Source organism: Actinia tenebrosa, unplaced genomic scaffold, assembly GCF_029948245.1.
Source record: "Actinia tenebrosa isolate PJP-AT-01 unplaced genomic scaffold, QUT_ActTen_1.0 PGA_scaffold14__42_contigs__length_11649687, whole genome shotgun sequence".
Taxonomy (NCBI): Eukaryota; Metazoa; Cnidaria; class Anthozoa; order Actiniaria; family Actiniidae; genus Actinia; species Actinia tenebrosa.
Window position 1 is genome coordinate 2190210 of NW_028292574.1, and position 20245 is coordinate 2210454.

The 20245-nt window shown below is 36.8% G+C and overlaps 1 protein-coding gene and 2 long non-coding RNA genes across 5 annotated transcripts; 1 reads left to right on the forward strand and 2 right to left on the reverse strand.

Moving 5' to 3' along the window:
* Positions 1–4842: 4842 nt before the first annotated feature.
* LOC116299271 (uncharacterized) lies at positions 4843–6441 on the reverse strand. The gene is made up of 2 exons (XR_004197453.2): positions 5901–6441; positions 4843–5242 (listed from the first exon to the last, which is right to left on the reverse strand). It is a non-coding gene; the product is annotated as an uncharacterized LOC116299271 (long non-coding RNA).
* Positions 6442–8126: 1685 nt separating this feature from the next.
* On the reverse strand, positions 8127–18585 carry LOC148911187 (uncharacterized). 3 transcript variants are annotated; one of them, XR_016119762.1, is made up of 3 exons: positions 18518–18585; positions 8706–8769; positions 8127–8351 (listed from the first exon to the last, which is right to left on the reverse strand). It is a non-coding gene; the product is annotated as an uncharacterized LOC148911187 (long non-coding RNA). The 3 variants fall into 3 exon arrangements; XR_016119761.1 differs by lacking the exons at positions 8127–8351; positions 8706–8769 and adding exons at positions 13823–14837; positions 15663–15841; XR_016119760.1 differs by lacking the exons at positions 8127–8351; positions 8706–8769 and adding exons at positions 13823–15176; positions 15663–15841.
* On the forward strand, positions 16965–18349 carry LOC116299268 (uncharacterized). Its single transcript, XM_031707899.2, has one exon. The coding sequence runs from the start codon at positions 17095–17097 to the stop codon at positions 17833–17835; it is 741 nt and encodes a 246-aa protein (XP_031563759.1). The 5' UTR covers positions 16965–17094; the 3' UTR covers positions 17836–18349.
* Positions 18586–20245: the final 1660 nt, after the last annotated feature.

Sequence of the window (20245 nt, forward strand, 5' to 3'; positions counted from 1 at the left end):
AGTAGTAGTAGTAGTAGTAGTAGTAGTAGTAGTAGTATTACTGAGTAATGTTTTTCTACAAACGCATAATAAATTTGGTCTCAATATTTGTCTTGCATCAATTAAATTCATTCAGTGCCAAACTGTTCTCCGTAATTCCTTTAAAATGTCAAAAAAGGTTTCCATAAGAGATTGCTGGAAGTCCTCAAGCAGTCACACTAATGTTCAATACGATGTGTATAATTCCACCAAGGAAGTTCTTAAAGATTTTCGTTCTCATCAAGAAAATAAACTGAAACACCACCCAATATCACATGGTTTCTTTTTCTCAAATGTCATAAAGTTCTCATTGTCATCTGTTAATTCTATTTGTTATTCTGTTCAGTCTAACCTATCCAAGAACATTTACAACTTTACCATTCGCTACATAAATAACTCCCTTGCTACACGTAAGAATCTGACAAGACGGGGATTATCACAAAGTCCTGATTTTTCCTTTTGCCTTAACCCTTAGACACTCCTTCCATGCTGTTGCTGGTTGTCACCTTTACCTCGAACGCTTTACCTGGAGACATGAATCAATTGTTAACTTCATTGCCAACTCGCTCAAACCTGTAATTAATCATCGCTCTTCACTCTATGCTGATGTAAATAGTTTTCTGAGTCCTTCAATTATAACTGGTGACACGTTTCGTCCAGATCTCCTTCTCCTAATACAGTTCAAGTGCCTTTATGTTCTGGAACCAACAGTTGGATTTGAGTCTAACCTTAATAACAATGCAGTCCGTTAAAGAGAAAAATACAAGAATCTGATTAAAGATTTGACCAGTAAATTCAATTGCGTTAAATTCGTAAACCTCTCGTTGAGTTCTCTTGGCGTCCTGTCCGACGAATGTTCTACGTTTTTTAGACATGATGAATGAGATTGGAGTTGACAAAAAACAACAACACTATATAATCAAAAAATAATGAATCTTGCTATTAGAGTTAGAGACACGTATTATACATTTTGTTGTAAAAATAAGATTTGGGAAAGCCCAGACTTAATGGAATTTTAATTTTGATATATATACAGCGATATGCAGAAATTCTGATCCAACCAAGTATATAGTATACAACTATATCGGGTGCATTATGGGTATAATGACCTCGCGGGATTTCAAAATCAAACTCAGCTTTCTCAAACCAGAAAAAGAATTTTCACCCTCCCTAGTACTCGACAGTCGGCGTTATTTTCAACATAAACCGCTGTTTATTTATGTAATTTTGATTAATACAAACGGCTTACTTGCAATGATAATTAATATTCAAACTTTTACTCTCGTGAGTGAACTTGTTTTGCATAAAACTGCAAAGCTTTTATTAACTTGAGCCAAGAGAGAGAGAGAGAGAGAGAGAAATAAAAGAAAAAGTAACCACAAAGAATCACTAAGTTGTGAGAGGAGAAGTGGAAGAATATGCCTCTCTTCAGTAAGAATAACCTCCGATTGTCTAGAAATTATATTTAGCCTGTTCATCAACTGAGATTTGACTGAATTGATGCTCAATAACAATAACACGGTAGACCACGAATAAAGCAAAATATCCTATCCAGAGCAGTTCATGAACAATTTTTGTACCACTTTTGTCATAAGTCATATTACCGACTGTTTTGGTTTTGTTGTCCTCGGAGTGTTTGATTGTTTTAGAAGGGCACATATAAATAAGCGAAGAACGAGTTCAGAATTGAGCTCAGCTCAACCGAAACTTCCAAGAAGAGCGATTTCAGAACTGATTTTAAACTCAACCAATTTATTGCAAAACTTTCAATTTTTCACTTTTACATCAATAAAACCGTTTACAATATGACATTTTTTTTTCTAATAGTGTAGAGGTATTAAAAAGTGAACCCATTCCCGCCTCTTGACTTTAGCGTTGTTCATGAACAACACTCGGTAGGCCAGCCAGCGCTTTGGTACTTAGCTTTGAATCCCGCGGGTCTATTACCCATAATGCACCCGATATAGTTATATACTATATACTTGGTTGGATCAGAATTTCTGCATATCGCTGTATATATATATAATTAATATATAATTTTTTTGGTTAGGCGTATATATAATATATACACCTAACCATAAGAATTCTGTAACTTCAGATATATATATATGTCTTTTGTTCTCGAGAGCCGAAACAATAGAAAAACAAAAGACATATATATATGTAAAGTCGCAGAATTCTTATGGTTAGGTATATATATATTTAGATTTACGACTGTCTGTTTCTTTCTTTCTTTCTTTGTAGACAAAAGAGCGGACGGGTAACAGCGGAGCAGACGTGCAAAGTTTTTTATTTTCATTTATTTTCTTATTTAGTGGTATTTGTCTTTCGTAGTTTTAAAAGATCCGGTTTTTTGAAAATATTCTTTCAAAATGTCGAGTCTGGTGTATTACTTGCGTGTGTGTGATAATATCCTTTAAGTAAACGCCAGACTCAACATTTGTAAAAATATATTAAAAAACCGGACATAAAACTACGGAAAACAAATACTAACTGAAAAAAAAATAATAAAAATAAAGATCATTGAATTAATGCCGTGCCCGTCTGGTCCGTCCAGCCCGTTTGGTCCGCCGTTCCTTCTGGTCTGCAGGTTCGTCTGGTCTGCCGGTTCGTCTGGTCTGCCGGTTCGTCTGGTCTGCCGGTTCGTCTGGTCTGCCGGTTCGTCTGGTCTGCCGGTTCGTCTGGTCTGCCGGTTCGTCTGGTCTGCCGGTTCGTCTGGTCTGCCGGTTCGTCTGGTCTGGTCTGCCGGTTCGTCTGGTCTGCCGGTTCGTCTGGTCTGCCGGTTCGTCTGGTCTGCCGGTTCGTCTGGTCTGCCGGTTCGTCTGGTCTGCCGGTTCGTCTGGTCTGCCGGTTCGTCTGGTCTGCCGGTTCGTCTGGTCCGCCGTTCCATCAGGTCTGCCGGTTCGTCTGGTCTGCCGGTTCGTCTGGTCTGCCGGTCCGTCTGGTTCGCCAGTCCGCGTCCACGTTTTATCTACACCATACAAGCTCCAAATCTTTTGCTGCTTTTGGGTCCTTGACAATCTGCAGGATTTTTAAGAACTGAAATAAATCCTGGTATCGCGATTTACTAAAAAGTGTCTTATATTTTTAAGACGACAATATTTTGGGGCATTGTCGTTTCAAAATTGAGGTTTCAGATTGGCTATAATTGGGTGATAACATTTCGCTTGCGAGTAGTAAATGAATTACGACCATGCTTAAAGATATAGTTCATTGATATTTCATAACGAGAAGATGACGCCCTCCAGAAATAGGCCTTTTTTGATAAAAGGACCATCTCAAGAGTTTGGAAGCGAGTCGAGGACCTCCTCAAGATAGACCCAAGCCAGAAAAATGATGATGAACAAAACTAAGTTCAAACATCTGTCCAGAGGACGTTTCCAGGAGCAATAATGCCCTAAGGCCAGGGAGGGACCGAAAGGGAAAACCTGATGATGACGATGATGGATAACGAGCAAAGAAAAGGAAAGCTGAATTAAGCGCGCGCGCTTCAAATTTTTACAATTGTTGATTGCGCCATTGCGCGCGCTTGTATGAGAATTTAGCTGTAAATCAAAGAAAATCGCTCAGCTTTTTTGTTTTTTTTTGTTTCGTTTTCTTTTTTGCGTGTTAAATTCTTTAGAATCAGGGTGCAAAACTTCCCGACGGAGCCCAATACCGAATATATTTTCTTCCAGCCGTCAATATTTCGTGGTATTGTCGTCTCAAAATCGTAATTAGTTTATAATATCAGTTATTTAGAGCGTCTAGTTTTCAACAAGAAAATATTCATTTGCTGGAAAGTTGCATAAATGTAGATTTCGTTCAGATAAGATGGCCGCCACGAAACTCAAGTGAATTGATCGTGCAGAGATTGATGGGATTGATTCTTTTTCTATCACGGAAGTCATCATTTTCGCACCTATCCAGATCAACCCGGTAATTAGAATTTAATATCACGACAAAGGCATAAGGGATACGGGATACACATTTTTTAAATGCACCTGCTTCTATGATCGCGGGGTGGGTAAAAGTAATTTCAAGAATCTCCTAAATTAATTGTCAAGCGCAAGACTTCAACGAAATTCTGTCAGGCGTCGACGTGCATTTTTATACAATACATTTCGTAAAACTAAGAATCCTCTTTAGAGGTTATTAATACGAGATTTTTCTGAGTTATAATAAGTCATCTTTCGAAAAAAAGAAAGAGTTGAACAGTTGAAGGGACTGTTAAAGTAAATAAAGAAAATGGCGTTCTCACCAAGACAAGCATTCGGCATCATTACTTAGTTTACGTCTACAGAAGAAGTAACACACGTTTACAGATCACTCGCTTTAGATAGATTTGCTAGTACCTATGTCACTTTTATTACATAGGGAATGATTACGAACAACATCCAACATGGGTGCCACTTATATTCCTTTACAAAAAATTAACACAGCAATGGCTGCCACCTAGATCGAACCATTGACCCAATGAGCCTGCGTGCCTGCGTGCCTGCGTGCCTGCGTGCCTGCGTGCCTGCGTGCCTGCGTGCCTGCGTGCCTGCGTGCCTGCGTGCCTGCGTGCCTGCGTGCCTGCGTGCCTGCGTGCCTGCGTGCCTGCGTGCCTGCGTGCCTGCGTGCCTGCGTGCCTGCGTGCCTGCGTGCCTGCGTGCCTGCGTGCCTGCGTGCCTGCGTGCCTGCGTGCCTGCGTGCCTGCGTGCCTGCGTGCCTGCGTGCCTGCGTGCCTGTTGCCTGCGTGCCTGCGTGCCTGCGTGCCTGCGTGCCTGCGTGCCTGCGCGAATCAACAATTGAATCAATAAACTGCATAAATCTACTATTGAATCAACAAAACGTAAATAATTCAATGTTATTATGTTTATTTAATTCGATATCAACACAATCATAAATTTATTTGGAGCTTAATGCGGTTAAACTTCGGAATCACTTTTCCCCCCTGATTTATCAAAATAAATTAAATTCAATTAATTAACGTATTTGATAAATTTATTCTTCTATCTTTTCATATATTTGTTTATTTTTTAAAGTTTCTAAATGTTTTCAGCGATCTAAATGATATTCACATTTAACAAGAAAAAAAATTTCTTAGTTTTTTCGCAGCGTGTTTGACTGGAATAACGACTAGAGTTCATTGTTTCACTTCCATTGTTCTTGGCCTGTAATGTCTTGTCTCTTTTAACATCGATGATCTCACGGTTAAACTATCCTGATGTCAGTATAGATCATAAAAGGGTTTTTTTGTCTGAGGAATAAGAATCAGTCATAATAGATTACTTGATAATTCCTGGGATGAATGAATGGGTGGATGGATGGATGGATGGAGTAAGAATTAGGCATCGTTAAGATAGATATTAGAAATACAAACAAAAAAGCAAGAGTGAATGAATTGAAGACAGCTAGTTATTAAATATAACATAAAAGACAAACAAATAAATAAACTATCAAGTATATGTATATATATATATATAAAATTGATTGTAGAAAGGTTGTAGTTTACTTTTAAATAAATATCTAATGAGATACAAGGCTTTAGTTCCGTCTCTCAAGAACAAAAGACACAAACGTATACATATGATATATATCTGAATTGGCAGACAAACCACATACAAACCACATACGCACATACAAACTAACTAAATAAATAAATACAGCAAAATAATAATGATAATAATGAATGGAAAAAAAAAGTGGGGGGCGCAGTGAATTTTAAGTAACTTTTGGCTTCAATTACTGAAAGACAGAACTCTACACATTTTTTTGGAAAAACAAATTGTGTTATATTTCTGATGACATTATGCGTGTTCATGATTCATCCCATGTCCTGCCTAAACTTTTCCTAACCCACAGCTTTTCCTTAAGAATGTTGTCGAATGTACTAAAACACCTTAGAAACTACTTACAAAAGACCTTTTTCCTGATTTGCATCGTCTATACCAGCATATTCCATTTGTTCGCTTTTCTAATCGCTGTGGTCTTTGAACTCTATAATCTCTTGAGATCTGTTCCATCTTGTTCTCTTCCGTAGGTAATTCTTCGTATTCTTGAGATAGTACAATACCAAAAAGGACGAACACCGCAAGATAAGGTAGCCAATTCATTTCTGGAATGGTTTGCGCTAACTTTGTCTTTGCCTAGTTTTAAAGCGTAAATAAGTTTGCTCTCTCTGCCATTTTTATTTAATTTTACAAACCATTTTTGTTTAGAATGTTCTCAATTGCGTGGTAATTTCTTTAAAATTAGGGCGATAAATAGTTAAGGACTCACAGAAAATTTAATTTAAATTCACCAAGCGATAAAAAAGACGCTTCGATTACAAAAGGAGTAGTTGTTTGACCGCATATGGAGTTACGCAGGTGTTGTTAAGTCTCTGATTGTTCGGCTGTCTAACTATTAACACTCAGATATAAACCAAATCTAAGGTTTATTGTCAAACTGGCCAAAAAAAAAAAAAAAAAGGCAATTTCTTATTTGTACTTACTTTCCCTTGAAATTGCAAACCAAAGAACTTCTATACAAGAAATGTGATCTCTAACATAACCCGACATTCTTCTTTTTCAGTCAATATTTTGCTTTTTTTTTATAAATATATTTATGCAGTATTCTTTTTTTATTTTTTCTAGATTTCTCCCAGTTTCAATCCATTTCGTTATTTGATTAAAATTTATTTTTTATTTTTATTTCAAAAAAAAAAAAAAAAAAAAAAAAAAAAAACCTTCCAATTCTTATTTATCTTTCCTCTTCATTCCTTTTATCCTAATTATTCATTTCTTCCTTTCTTTCTCTTAATCTCTGTGTCCAATTTGTTCTGCATATCAGTCTTGTAGATTCGTATCTTGGGTTATAAGACCATCAAGGACATCGCTTGGTGAAAGCAAAAGTACTCGTGGGAGTTCCTTGGAGTGATAATCAAAAGCTAAAGAATAATTTGAAGCGCTTTGGCGTTAGGCGTCAGTTGCACCTGCTAATTGTATCTTAATCGTTTGTTTACTCTTTTGTTAAATGACATTCTGTGGGCTGCAACGCATCGCTTGTTCTACTAAATTCTGATTAAAACCTTCTAATGACTCTATTATCCTTTAATGGATTTTCGCATTTTTACTTGATGGGCGTATTCATTGACCGTAAAGGCGTATTCTATTTTTACACCAAGCTCGAATGTTGTATGGTAAGAATGATTTTCTTTTTTGTTTTTGTTTTTCTTCTTCTTTTATCTATTATTTTTTCTTTGTTAAATCTTTTGCGTTAATTTACGTCATTTTTTATTGGCTATTTATGATCTTATGTCCATTCAAAATTCCATCTGTTCATTCATATCTCCGGTCATTCTCTTGTCCTTCGTTCCTTCCTTTCTTCCTCTCGTCCTTATTTTACTCCTTCTTTAGTTAGTTCATTCTATAAACATCAAGACAAGCTAACTTGAGCTGATGTTCTATTCACTAATTAAATACCCCGGGATTTAGATGGATATGATTTTAAAATGAATACAGATCCGGCGTCATGAGGACTTTAGTAACCGTATCAATGAATGTTAAACTAGCGACATAAAACCTTGATTGTAAATTAATTTTCCTTGGACTACCGACGAGAGCTAAAGACCCACATGAAAGTTTGGAATAAAATTAGCAAATAAATAAAATACTTTGAAATATACTTCATTCTTTTTGTGCATTATGGAAGATAATGCGACCCATGCTAATCGCGTGTCTATCTCATGAAAATATAATTATTTGTTTGAGTTGTATGCCCAATCGTTATTACAGAGAACTTTATGAAAAGGTTGACTCATTTGAAACAGTTGGTCGAAAAAGAGGTTGAGAAACGAAGAACGAGGATACTTGATGAAAACGTCATGGGCACTATGAAATCTCGTACCAAATCTCGTCGCAAAATTGATAAATAGAATAAGCCTCCCTTATTAATTCCGAAAAGAAAAAGCCAGAAAATGGAAAAAAATGATAACAAAATGGAATGGATGATTGGGGAAGTAAAAAAGGAAAAAAAAAAGAAATATAGTGATAAAAAAAAGAAACAAAGAAACAAAGAAACAAAGAAAAGAAAGAAAGAAAGAAAAAGGAAGAAAGAAAGAAGGAAAAACGAAAACGAAAAAGAATAAGAATAAGGTAACGAAAGAAAGAAATGACACTAATAGCCATATCCCACCCAGAAGATCAAGGTAGGGGGCACTACAAAGCTGTAAAGAGGAAGTGTAGTTCCTTATTTTAAAATTTGATTTGATTTTTCAGTATCTCTCTTCAGTGTTTGTATGCGGTTTCTAGTCCTTGGAAACAAAGATGCATTCGTTGAATACTTCAGTTAACGTTCATATCATATTTCGAATGACCACGAATTTTCTGAAATATGAAAAAAAAAAAAGAAGTTAAATGTGATTTTTTTTTTTCATTTTACCTGTTTTCTCACTTTTTGTTTTGTTTTAGTACATGTTGGTTTTTTATATTCGTGAGTAAATCAAGGGCGGATCCAGGGAAGGTGGAAGGGGGAAAGGGATGGGGGGGGGGGGGGGGGGGGGACTGAAGCCCACCCCCCCAGCAGAAAAAAAAACAAAAAAAACAAAGCAAAACAAAACTGAAGAATAATATATGTTGCAGTGTTAAAATATAACTAATGAATTAATTACCTAACAAAGTTCGAAGAGAAAGAGAGAAAGAGGTATTATATTGATAACATTAACCCAGTGCTATTCCCACCTTTTGAAGTAATTTTTCCCTTTTCGTCTTTCTTTTTTCCTTTGTTGGTTTTTTACAGTTATCTCTGCGGATCCATGCCACACAATAATTAGTTCTTTTTCTCCGGGTTTTTTCGTAATCCGTTCTAATTCTCGTTTCACCACCTAAAGCCCCGTTTATACTGGCGATTTTTGCGGCTTTTTTTGCTGCAATCTTTGTAGCAATTTTCGGAAATATGAAATCTTTTGTCTCATCCTTCAAAAGAGACATTCGTCTAGGAAAAGTTTGGTATTCTGAAAAAAACTTTACAAGTTAATTATTTACCATTATTTATTAAGGACAATATCGCAAAAAATTCGCAGCAAAAATCGCTAGTGTAAACGGAGCATATGAGTTCCCCATCATCTTGAGCTAACATAACATCTACAACAATGAAGAATAAAACGATATAATACACTTTCATTGTTACTCTAGTTTCTTAGATCCCAAGCAACTGTGTGGTTTTTTTTGTTTTTTTTCCAACTTTTTGTTAACCGTTTCTTTTGATAATCGAAAAAGAAATTGCTTAAATAGGGCCAGAAAACTCTTAACATTTACTTTTGCATATTTACGATTAAATACTCCATGTCGTAAAACTGCACATATTAATTGATTTCTTAAAAACAATTAACTACATTGGATGGCCCGAATTTTCAACCAGGTTATATAATGTTCCCAGTGCGTTAGCGAAACATACTATTAAGTTGACCATAAGTTTGAGCATAACCTCTGCAAGTGAGATTGCAGAGGCATTAAATTCCCTTTTTTAATAATATTGTGAGATCTTGTACCTTGAAATATCTAGAAAAGATAGTAAACCATAGTTCTATATGAAACAAAATCCAAGATACCAAAGTTTACATGCTAATAAGTAAATTAAGATTTTAAAATTAGCAGGGGATGTTGCCGTGCCTAGCCTTATCGGAAATATACCAGTCAACACTAGGAAAATCTTTAATAAACTGATTAGACTAGCGCGTGACAATCAGGTCCAGGGTATGACCATATTTGTGGGTGTACCTAGTACCATGCTACTGTAGACCATACGACTCTCCTAAAGCTAGAAACTCCTTCGAGTCACTGTTCTTTAATCATCCACATGAAGTCTCCCGCGATTAGCAGCTGCTCCTGACACATTACTATGGAGTCCAAGTAATCCGAAAATGAAAGTAAATGAAAAACTGACGCTGAATTAAATGAGAGGAAACCCCTACTATTCTGGGATTACAAGCACGTAGAAACGATTCGTTCAGGTTTACTTCAAGGTTTTGGAGGTGTTATTCTTCTAGATATCATTGAAAACCCTTGTTGCTTTATTGATTTAGATATTTATACATTGATGTTTTCACGGGCAACCACAACAAAAAATCCTTGGAAATGTGAGAAACGGTGGACTATGATTGGTGAAATTTGTTATGAATGAAGCAATATTATAAATTGCATAATAGGAGAAGACCAGAGCAAATGCCGCGCTTGAAAGGGCAATTTTTTGGTGTGCAAAATTCCTCTAATCTCGCGAAAAGCTTTAAATAACTATGTGTCATAGTATATCATGATGGCCATACCACATCCTGGAAATAACAAGACCGATGGAACTTATTTATTCCCAAACTTTACCTATAAAACCGCGATTTTGCCTGGCAGAGAAAATGGCGCTTTGCATAACATTTCATTGTTTCTGGCGCGTAATGCGTTGTGAGTTGACTAAGATTCTTTAAGAAGAAAAATATATATAATCGAGTTTACTTTTTGAAGGCTTGATGAGATCAATTCCGTCCATCCGTACGACATATCACCAGGTTTCCGGTTGATTTTTCAAAGCAAAACTATATACTCGTATAAAAATCCACAAAAAATATCGCGTTGCGACAAATTCAAGGTCGTCGAGAACAGCAGAAATAAACATTTTGCTATGTTTTAAAAGATGGATCAAGAAGTATTCGTTAAGAATTCAGGTATTTTTCTCATGTATATATATGCTATTAAGAATACCTATATTTCTTGTGACCATGTCTGCTTCCATATTGGGTACGAACGTACAGGTAAGGCGTATTGGTTTGTTGCTGTTACTTTATGGAAGTCTGACAAGGGACTTGACCAGATGACCGATAATATTTCTTCTTATTATTATTATCTTTATTTGCAATTTCCTTCAATTCTGCTTACAAAATTCTTAGATTAGCGAGTCCAATCCATGCAGGCCTTGGGAAAACAAGAATATATTTACAATACGAGGTGTAATTAAAATAAAAAATAAAAGAAATCAATTAAAAGGGAAAAAAGAAATCGAAAATCAAGTAATCATGAGAGTTGTTCTAATGATATGTGCAGTTCCAAGGAGAGCAATTTTCTGTACTTCTGTGATACAGATGTCCCTGAATGAATGAATGGTTGACATATTGTTCTAGCCCTTTGTGAATTAAAGCCCGTGCCCCAATGACAATAGATACGGTTTTTGTTTCCATACCCCACATGTTTTTTATTTCTATTTCTAGATCTTTCTACTTTGAGAGTTTTTCTTCTTGTTTTAGGGGCACATTTCGTTCTGCTGGGATTGACACGTCTATCAAGGAACATCGTTTCTCTTTGTTCTTCTCTATAATGTCGGGCATATAAGTTGTGATGGTTATGTCTGTATGTACTTGCATGTCCCATAGGATCCGGATTGTTGCTGTGTCGTTGTCCATTACTTTTTCAGGTTTATGTTCATACCATTTTATGCAGACGGTAAATCCATATTGCTTGCACAGTTTCCAGTGAACATATTTCCCAACTTTGATGTGTCTTTCTATATATTCCATCTTTGCAAGAACAGGACATCCAGATATATGATGTGATCGACAGTCTCGTCGTAATCACCGTAGATCCTGCATTTAGTATTAACATCTTTTCCCACGATATGTTACTATTATTATTATTATTATTATTATTATTATTATTATTATTATTATTAGGCTGCGTTCATTATGTATACCGCAGGGGGGTGGGGGCAGGGGAAATTTCAAAAATACTCCAAAATTTCAAGATCCCCCCCACTTAATGTCAAAAAAAATGGTGCCCCCCCTCCTTTAGCAGGAAAAGAATTGTACCCCCCCCCCCCCCCCCCCCATATACCTAAATACAAACACTTCTTTGTCCTGATAGCTACACATTCCTATGCAAGCCATTGCGGTGACTGGTAACGAGGAACTTGCTATAGACTATTTTTTTGAAAATTTTTGAAACCTTTTTGAAACCTTTTTGAAAGGAACCAGTGAGCAGCACTTAGTTTGCTAGGTTGAAAAACTTTTTATTTTATATCTCCTACACGTTTCGTCTAACTCTGTACACTTCTTCAGGAAGTTTTACAATAAAAGTTTAAAGTCCTTTATTTAAAGACTATCCTTATCTACATATAGGAAGTAGGGCATGTAAAGGAAACGCGTATACAGGAATCTAACAAGGGAGGAACATAGTTTACGCATGTTGAATATTTTTAAGATAATTTTGGGGGCGAAGTTATAGCTGTAACGTGTTTCCTTTACATGATAATGATGATGACAATAGTGATACAATTGAAGAAGAAGATGATGATCAAGATTACAATGTTATTTAAATAGTGGTGTACAATTATCCTGTTCATTAAATTTCTTGTTAACTTTGATATGTTAGTTAATAGTTATTTGCTGTTGAAAGAAAAATTAGCATCCCCCCTACCATTACAAAAATAATTTAACATCCCCCCTTGAATACCTGAAAAATTTTATGACCCCCCCCCCCCCAAATTTCCTCTGCCCTCCCCCCCCCCCCCCCCCCCCCCTGCGGTATACATAATGAACGCAGCCTTATTATTATTATTATTATTATTATTAATATTATTATTATTATTAATATTATTATTATTATTATTAATATTATTATTATTATTATTGTTATTATTATTATTATTATTATTATTATTATTAATATTATTATTATTATTATTATTATTATTGTTATTATTATTATTATTATTATTATTATTATTATTATTATAACTAAAACATTATAAGGAAATTAAGTAGTGATTTTAAATCTGTTAAATTTTTAAATCTTTCGATTAGTTCTGTTGGAGTTTTCTCTGCGGAAAGCTCAAAGTTTTTGGAAATGTTCGACCAGCTAGGGTACAAGATAAAACATAAAATGTATAAATAAGAAAAATAATCAACATTGCCATTAGATCCACATATTTCAATTTTTGTAAACGAAACAAGGACTGGGAAAATCCTGATTTAATGAAATTTTGGTATTTTCATTTCAATTCATTTTTACTATTTTTGTTTTTTTCCCTTCTTCTTCTTGTATGTATATTGAGCTATAAGCCTTTCATTTCATTAAATGTATATTAAAACTAAATTTATTTTTAATTCAAGTAGCCAATTGTAAATTACCTAGTTACCAGCGAGACTTGCAAAACAAAAAGCATCAAAATAAAGTTTTCATTGTTATGATTGTGATTGTGATTGTGATTGTGATTGTGATTGTGATTGTGATTGTGATTGTGATTGTGATTGTGATTGTGATTGTGATTGTGATTGTGATTGTGATTGTGATTGTGATTGTGATTGTGATTGTGATTGTGATTGTGATTGTGATTGTGATTGTGATTGTGATTGTGATTGTGATTGTGATTGTGATTGTGATTGTGATTGTGATTGTGATTGTGATTGTGATTGTGATTGTGATTGTGATTGTGATTGTGATTGTGATTGTGATTGTGATTGTGATTGTGATTGTGATTGTGATTGTGATTGTGATTGTGATTGTGATTGTGATTGTGATTGTGATTGTGATTGTGATTGTGATTGTGATTGTGATTGTGATTGTGATTGTGATTGTGATTGTGATTGTTAACCTATTAATTTTGAAATAGGTTCATGGTTAGTACGACGTTTGCAGGAATTAAGCTCGACCTCGAATTAAGCAGCGCCTTTGCTGCAAACAAAAATGATAACACTAGCATGTCTGGTTTTACACAGTATTTCCATTGACAAAGGGCATACAATCAAGCAATCAATCAATCTTTATTTAGTACCAAATTTGCAAAATTACGTATACTAAACTAAAAGAATACAGAAAATTGTTGCAAGCCAGCTGACCGATAATAATAAAAATGAGGGTAAAACATACATGAACATTATTAATGCATTTAGAACGGCTCATGTGAGGTTCGACCTTTGACCCAAAGTCGATCTATAATCGTTCTTCCCGACTGACCTAGTCGTGAAGATCGACTTAGTCGGTATAGCACAAATTCAATCAGTCGATCTTAATTGGGTAAAATGTCGAACTTCACATATGCACATATTTCTCAGAATTAGGTTTGGCTCATGTAAATTTTGAATTTTTACATAAGGCTTAGTCGAATCTATGTTTAATAGGTTCGGCGCTTCCTTAGTCCGACGTTTGCCGTTGGCCTAAAATACTAGTTTCATTTCGCGTTTTTCGCTTTGCCTTTGTCAGGAGCATGCGCATCAAAGAATAATTTCGCGTTGGCTATACCGTATTTCATTTAGTTTTCTCAAGTGAGGTCTTTGAAGTACCTTACACGCATTAATTAACAAAGATGCATCGCGTAGCCTTTGATTAGCGGGATCTTCAAAGGACACAAGCGCAATAAAGGTAAACTTTAAACCAATTACCGACCAGTATTCTTTGCCTTTGCTTCCCGCACTCAATTCTTTTCAAAAATAATCACCATGAGCGCGGTATTAATCGCTTTCTTTTCTATCAAATAATCCACTCAAATCACCGCTCTTCAAATACCTGCGCCCTCAGCGCAACAGACCACCAACCTTCTGTCATTCCGACATGCGCTGCAGTGGCTTTCTCTTTAATCTGTAGGTTGCTGGCATAAATACTATGGAATCTGAACCCAACTCATTCAGTTCCTCTGCAGACCTGTCAACATTACACTGTGCCGGTACAGCGCAGAGTAGCCAAGTCAAATCGTATAAATGTATCAAGCTATTGAAGTTGATGTCTCGTCCAAAACCAAACCTTTCAAAAAGAAGAAAATGGTTGAAGATCTTCTACGAAGTACGCATGCCTCCATTACTGATACCACTGACTGCTCATCATCGCAGCAACTCAACACTGAAAGACAATGCAAGGCATCGTCAGGTCTTTGCTGGACTAAAGGAGATCCCAGGTCAACGGAAACATCACCAAACCGCTACTCATCATCACTTACAATTGCTGGGAAAAGGGCTTTACGATTGATTGGAATATTCATAGCTCATCCAACACTTTCTTGCTTTTTACAGATGGGTCCTCGTACTGGCATCAAGACGATTTCTCTCAAGTGTCGTGTACTTCCAATATCACAGCAGCCCATTTGCCCGATCAACAGCATCGCCTTCAGAAAGTCTTCCGACTTCAACAGTACCTTGGAACCAAACAACGTCAAAGCCTTGCCGCTAACAAACGAGCAACCTACCAACAAGTCAAGATGGGGTTTTAATCCGGAATCCGGAATTTGGAATCCACGAAATTTTAGGCTTTGGAATCCGAAATCTAGCACTCTGGAATCCGGAATCCAGGCCTTGGAATCCGGAATCCAGTTTATAATGGAATCCGGAATCCAGTTTATAATGGAATCCGGAATCCAGTTTATAATGGAATCCGGAATCCAGTTTATAATGGAATCCGGAATCCACCCTTTTGGAATCAGGAATCCGCTACTTTGAAATTCAAAGTACACACTCAAATGCTATCGCCTCGACCTAGAATGAACCGATGTAGCCCCTCCTCCACTGTGTAATATCTCCACCAAGAGTATCTGTCATATCTGCCATATGAAAATTAACGATATGGAATCCGGAATCCACCATAAGTCCAGATTCCCTTACATGGGGCGCGAGAATGACGCTCAAACTCCAGATAGACAAAGCACAACACATACAGGTCAGGTTAGCCTACCTGAACACCCTTGAACAAAGTCTTCTAAACACTGCGCACCAACCATGCCTGCCACCAACAATCATCAAGTCATCGGTCCGTAAGTGTTCCAGTCTTTCCTCTCCACATATAGCATACAGGAACTACGATGATCAGCTGTCAAGCCGTTACTCAAGACCAAAACGAGTAACATCGTACAGCTGGAATCAGAATAGACAAAGACTTGATTGCCGGTTATCTTATGTTTTCCACTATCATCCACAAGTAGTGCCTTATTTGTCTTGATCAATTGGATTGAAGCCTACGAATTTGATGAAAAAATCTTGTACCATTCGAAAGAGTGATTACATTTGTGGTAAAGTACCCGATTTCTATACCATGCTTAAAGATGAAGACGCTTTGATCGATGCGCCTTGCAATCTCTTCTTCGAAGAACTGATGAAAACATTTCCCGCTGACGCTAAGGTTATAGCGGAGCACCATACTTAAGAAAAAATGTTAAACCATCGAGTTGATTTTTCATGGCTTGGCTGACGTCACTTCCGCCCGTACGTCCGTACGTCCGTCCGTGTACACAACACAGGGATCCCGCTTGATGTCAAAGCAAAACTACTCACAAATGCGGCTCTCAAATGCACAGAAAAAATCGCTCTAAGAGTAAAAGTAAAAGAGATTCAAAGCCTTAAACTGTCGGCCTTGGAAAACTTTGTCGAAGAATCTTCTAAGAACAAAACTAGCCCCTGGGGGTGGGGGTGAGTTGTGTATAAAATTCCTAAGTGGGAGAGTATACTCACGCAAAAAAAAGACGAAAAACAATGTAGGGCACTTCGATTCTATTTCACTGCATGGTTTTTATTATGGCAGAAATTATCTTCATCTCGAATAAGAAATAATTAAAGATTTTTTCCCCGGTCTTATTTTTACCTCTCAGTTTCATTCAAATTCGAGAGCTCTGCTTTTAGGCAGTGCCTAAATATATATATTTATAACTATACGAGAAGAAAATGTTTGGATCAGAAGTTAAATTGAACGCAATGGGCAAGTCAATAACTCGTTCCGTGGAAAGATGAAATTCACTTCCGGCCGTCACGTACGTAATAACATATTTAGACGAATTTTTATAGAATATCCGCTTCTTTCACAGTGTAAGTAAATAGTTTCTGAGTAAATAATATCGTATCATGTGAAAAAGGCAGACGACATTAAAAGGTCAAGAAATCTCGCTTATTTCAAAGCGTGAGTAAATAATTCCTGAGTGAAAACGTGCATGTTTTAGGTGACAAATCAATCAGAGAAGGTCATATAGACACAGGTAACGCTCTTGTCAGTGGGGAGTAAAAAGAGAACAAGCAACCCATGCGTCAGTTCTAGAAAAGAGCTTGGGCTGCCTGCGTAATCGCTAAAAAACGTCACAACTAGCTACAAAACCTTCGACTGGGTTACAATTAATAAGATGAAAGTGATCTGTGCCGGTCTACCCCAGACAGGAACCACATCCATCGCTCATGCACTGCGAATTCTAGGCTACAAAGTCTACGATTACGATGAACAAATCCTGTACTATATGAACGAGTGGTTAGATTTGTACAAACATGGTAAGGTGCCCGATTTCTATGCCATGTTCAAAGATGTAGACGTTGTGATTGACTACCCGGGCAATTTCTTCTTCGAAGAGATCATGGAAGCATTTCCTGATGCTAAGGTTATTCTATCCGAACGAGAAGAAGATATTTGGATCAGACGTTATGTCAACAACATGGAGCTTTTTGCCAGCACGAATAAGCTTATTATAAAGATGCAAAACTTAATTCCGACTTTCAAAAAGTTTTGGTTCGTGATTCTCAACTTGAGAATGGCAAGCCTGGGAATTTCTGATCCAAAGTCGTCCTACATCTGTCGCAAGCGATATCGCTGGCACAACGATCGAGTCAAGTCTGTAGTTCCTGCAGACAAGCTGCTTGTCTACAGTGTCAAACAAGGATGGGAACCATTGTGTGAGTTCACTGGCAAGAAAATCCCAGACCAGCCATTTCCACACTTGAATATCAAGGGAGAAATTTTCCGTACGTACCTAACAGAAACCGAGTTGGGAAGGAAAATAGCACAAGAATTTAGAGTTGCGAAAGTGTGTTGTGTAGCGGTGATGGTGGCTCTGATTGGTGTGGTTTTGATCTACCTGTTTACACTATTTTAATGGAACTTTGCAAAAGAGGCAAGCCGTTTAGATTAGTTGCTGATAGCGGCTGAATTAGAAGTAGAATTCTTTGGTTCTTTAGACCATTGTAGATGGCCAAATAAATGCGGGCTTTCGTCAGACGAATTCTCAGACGGTCATTTATCTATAGTTTCGACTCAGATAATAAGATTATTGAGAGGGAGTTTCTGTAAGAGCGTACCACTGTGTCTCAGCCCCAAAAATATATTTCTTTTACATTTTTACCATCGAAACTACTATCTGCCCTTACTACAAAACTGGAGCTATAATCGTTTTAAATTCTTTTTTTAAGCCGCTTTACTCATTTTTATCCATCCACCCCAAATCAGTCAAAACATGCCAATTTTCAAAGTCGCCGAAAAGCCTATTTTCAAAGTCAGTCACGGGTTTTTTTCTGGAAATAAAAGCTTGATTTTTTCAGTCGCCGAAGCCTACTTTCAAAGTTAGTTTTCTCGTTTTTTTGTCCTGCAAATAAAAGCTTGATTTTTTCATAGCTGCAGTTTAGTGCCTCATGTAACTAGAAACAGCAATATATATTTTTAGAATGTGCGAATTATGAAAAAAAAAATCCTAACTTATATCGAGACTACTGAACGCGTGACATGGAATGCTAAAATGATAAGACTTAGAATATTGCCAAATTATCACTCGTGGCACCTACCTCAGCCATTTAAAAAAACACCATTTGGTCTTGCAATAAGAAGGTATTCATCCGATATACGCAATAAAATTTGCAGCACATTGCGTTTCTAAGAAATTAGCTAAGTTCTAATTTATGCCTTTTAGAGGTATTTCCTGTTGTGACACAAGACGCCGTTGAGTCGTTTATTGCCTACTTCTTTGCCCATTATGAACAATTATTTTACCCAAAATATATAATATTGAATTAAAGCTTACTTTTGGATGTTCTTTGGTCCGTCACTAAAGATTTCAGTGGTCTCGGTCTTATTTTGGCGATATTTTGAAATTTCACTGTAGACATAGTAATTCCTTCTTTTAATTTGCATATATCATGGTCTGCAGACCGAAGGTTGTTTATGTTTTGAAGAAATCCACGTTATAATATTTAAGCAATGGTCAATGCTTAGCGTGCGTAAATCTTTTGATGGTGCACTTGGATAGTTGGGAGAACACGATGGTAGCGTAAGAGAACTCTAGCTACCACAGTGCTCTCCCAACTATCTAAGTGTACCATCAATAGATTTACGCACGCTAAGCATTGAACATTGCTTTTATAACATAAAGAACAACTTTACACGATAAAAACTGTTTATTTCGCTCTGATCAAATCACAGATTCTTCTAAGATGCGAGCACGGTACTTTAGTCTCGTGTTCGGAGATCACTGAGCAGAAAAACGACAAGGCTGATACTTTCGCAATTTTTTTTCTTTATCTCTCATTCATGCTGAAAAACGTTTAGTGTTTCATTCGGTTCCTCTTGTGCTTGAAACCTTTCACAAAATTCTGCGCATGCTAACATGTTTTTATTCTGATCAAAATATCATCTCTCCCAACGTTCAGGGCGTTATATTTTAAATTCGCATTCCTTAAATTTCCCCAAATTTTGGAAATTTGTTAATCAGCCCCAAAAGAGCCTGTTTATGAAGTATAAAGCTTATTAACGCATAAACGTCGAAAGTAGAACCCGATTTTCTGCCCTGTCCTCTTCGGAGCAAAAACAGCTCAATTTTTCAACTTTTTATTCTTAAAATTTTTCATTCACAAGAACGTTTTAAAGTTAATTTGACTGAGGAAAAGTCGATTTAGCGATTTTCGTTGGCGCTTGGCTGCATCACAAATTCAATCTGAACATTTTGAACCATATTTTTTTCGAAAACTGAGTCGGCGAAAGAATGCATCAGTGGCTTTACTTGGACTCCAGTAGCCATCGTGGTGTTTTGCTGGACTACTGTGGTGACCTGTACGGCGGATTGAGCAAGAAAAACTGAGCTAATCGACCCGCGGGGGGTACTCCCCTATATTTGCTATACGGGTATATGCCGCCCGTATATTTGCAATACGGGTATGATTTTTCGGGTTTTGGGTCTGGGGTAGGGTATCATTTTTTGACATTTTGTCTGGGATAGGGTATCATTTTAGTCTGGGATAGGGTTAACGATTTGGTCGTTTTTGTCTGGCGAATAGGCTACGCTTTCTGCCGACACAAAAACAATTAAAATGTTAGTAAATATTGATTGCAATCGATTGTAAAACCGTATTTTCCGTCTTTTAGTCTGGGATGGGGTGTATAATTCTTAGTTTAAGTCTGGGGTAGGGTATGTAAAATCAACATTTTAGGTCTGGGATAGGGTCAGGGTTTTGAGGTCCTGGCGGCACACCCCTACCCAAGTTGGGGTGGTAGTACCCCCCCCCCCCCCCCCCGGGCTA

Bases quoted from the DNA above. Each gene is read 5' to 3' on its own strand.
- LOC116299268 (XM_031707899.2), top strand. From the start codon at position 17,095: ATGAAAGTGATCTGTGCCGGTCTACCCCAGACAGGAACCACATCCATC.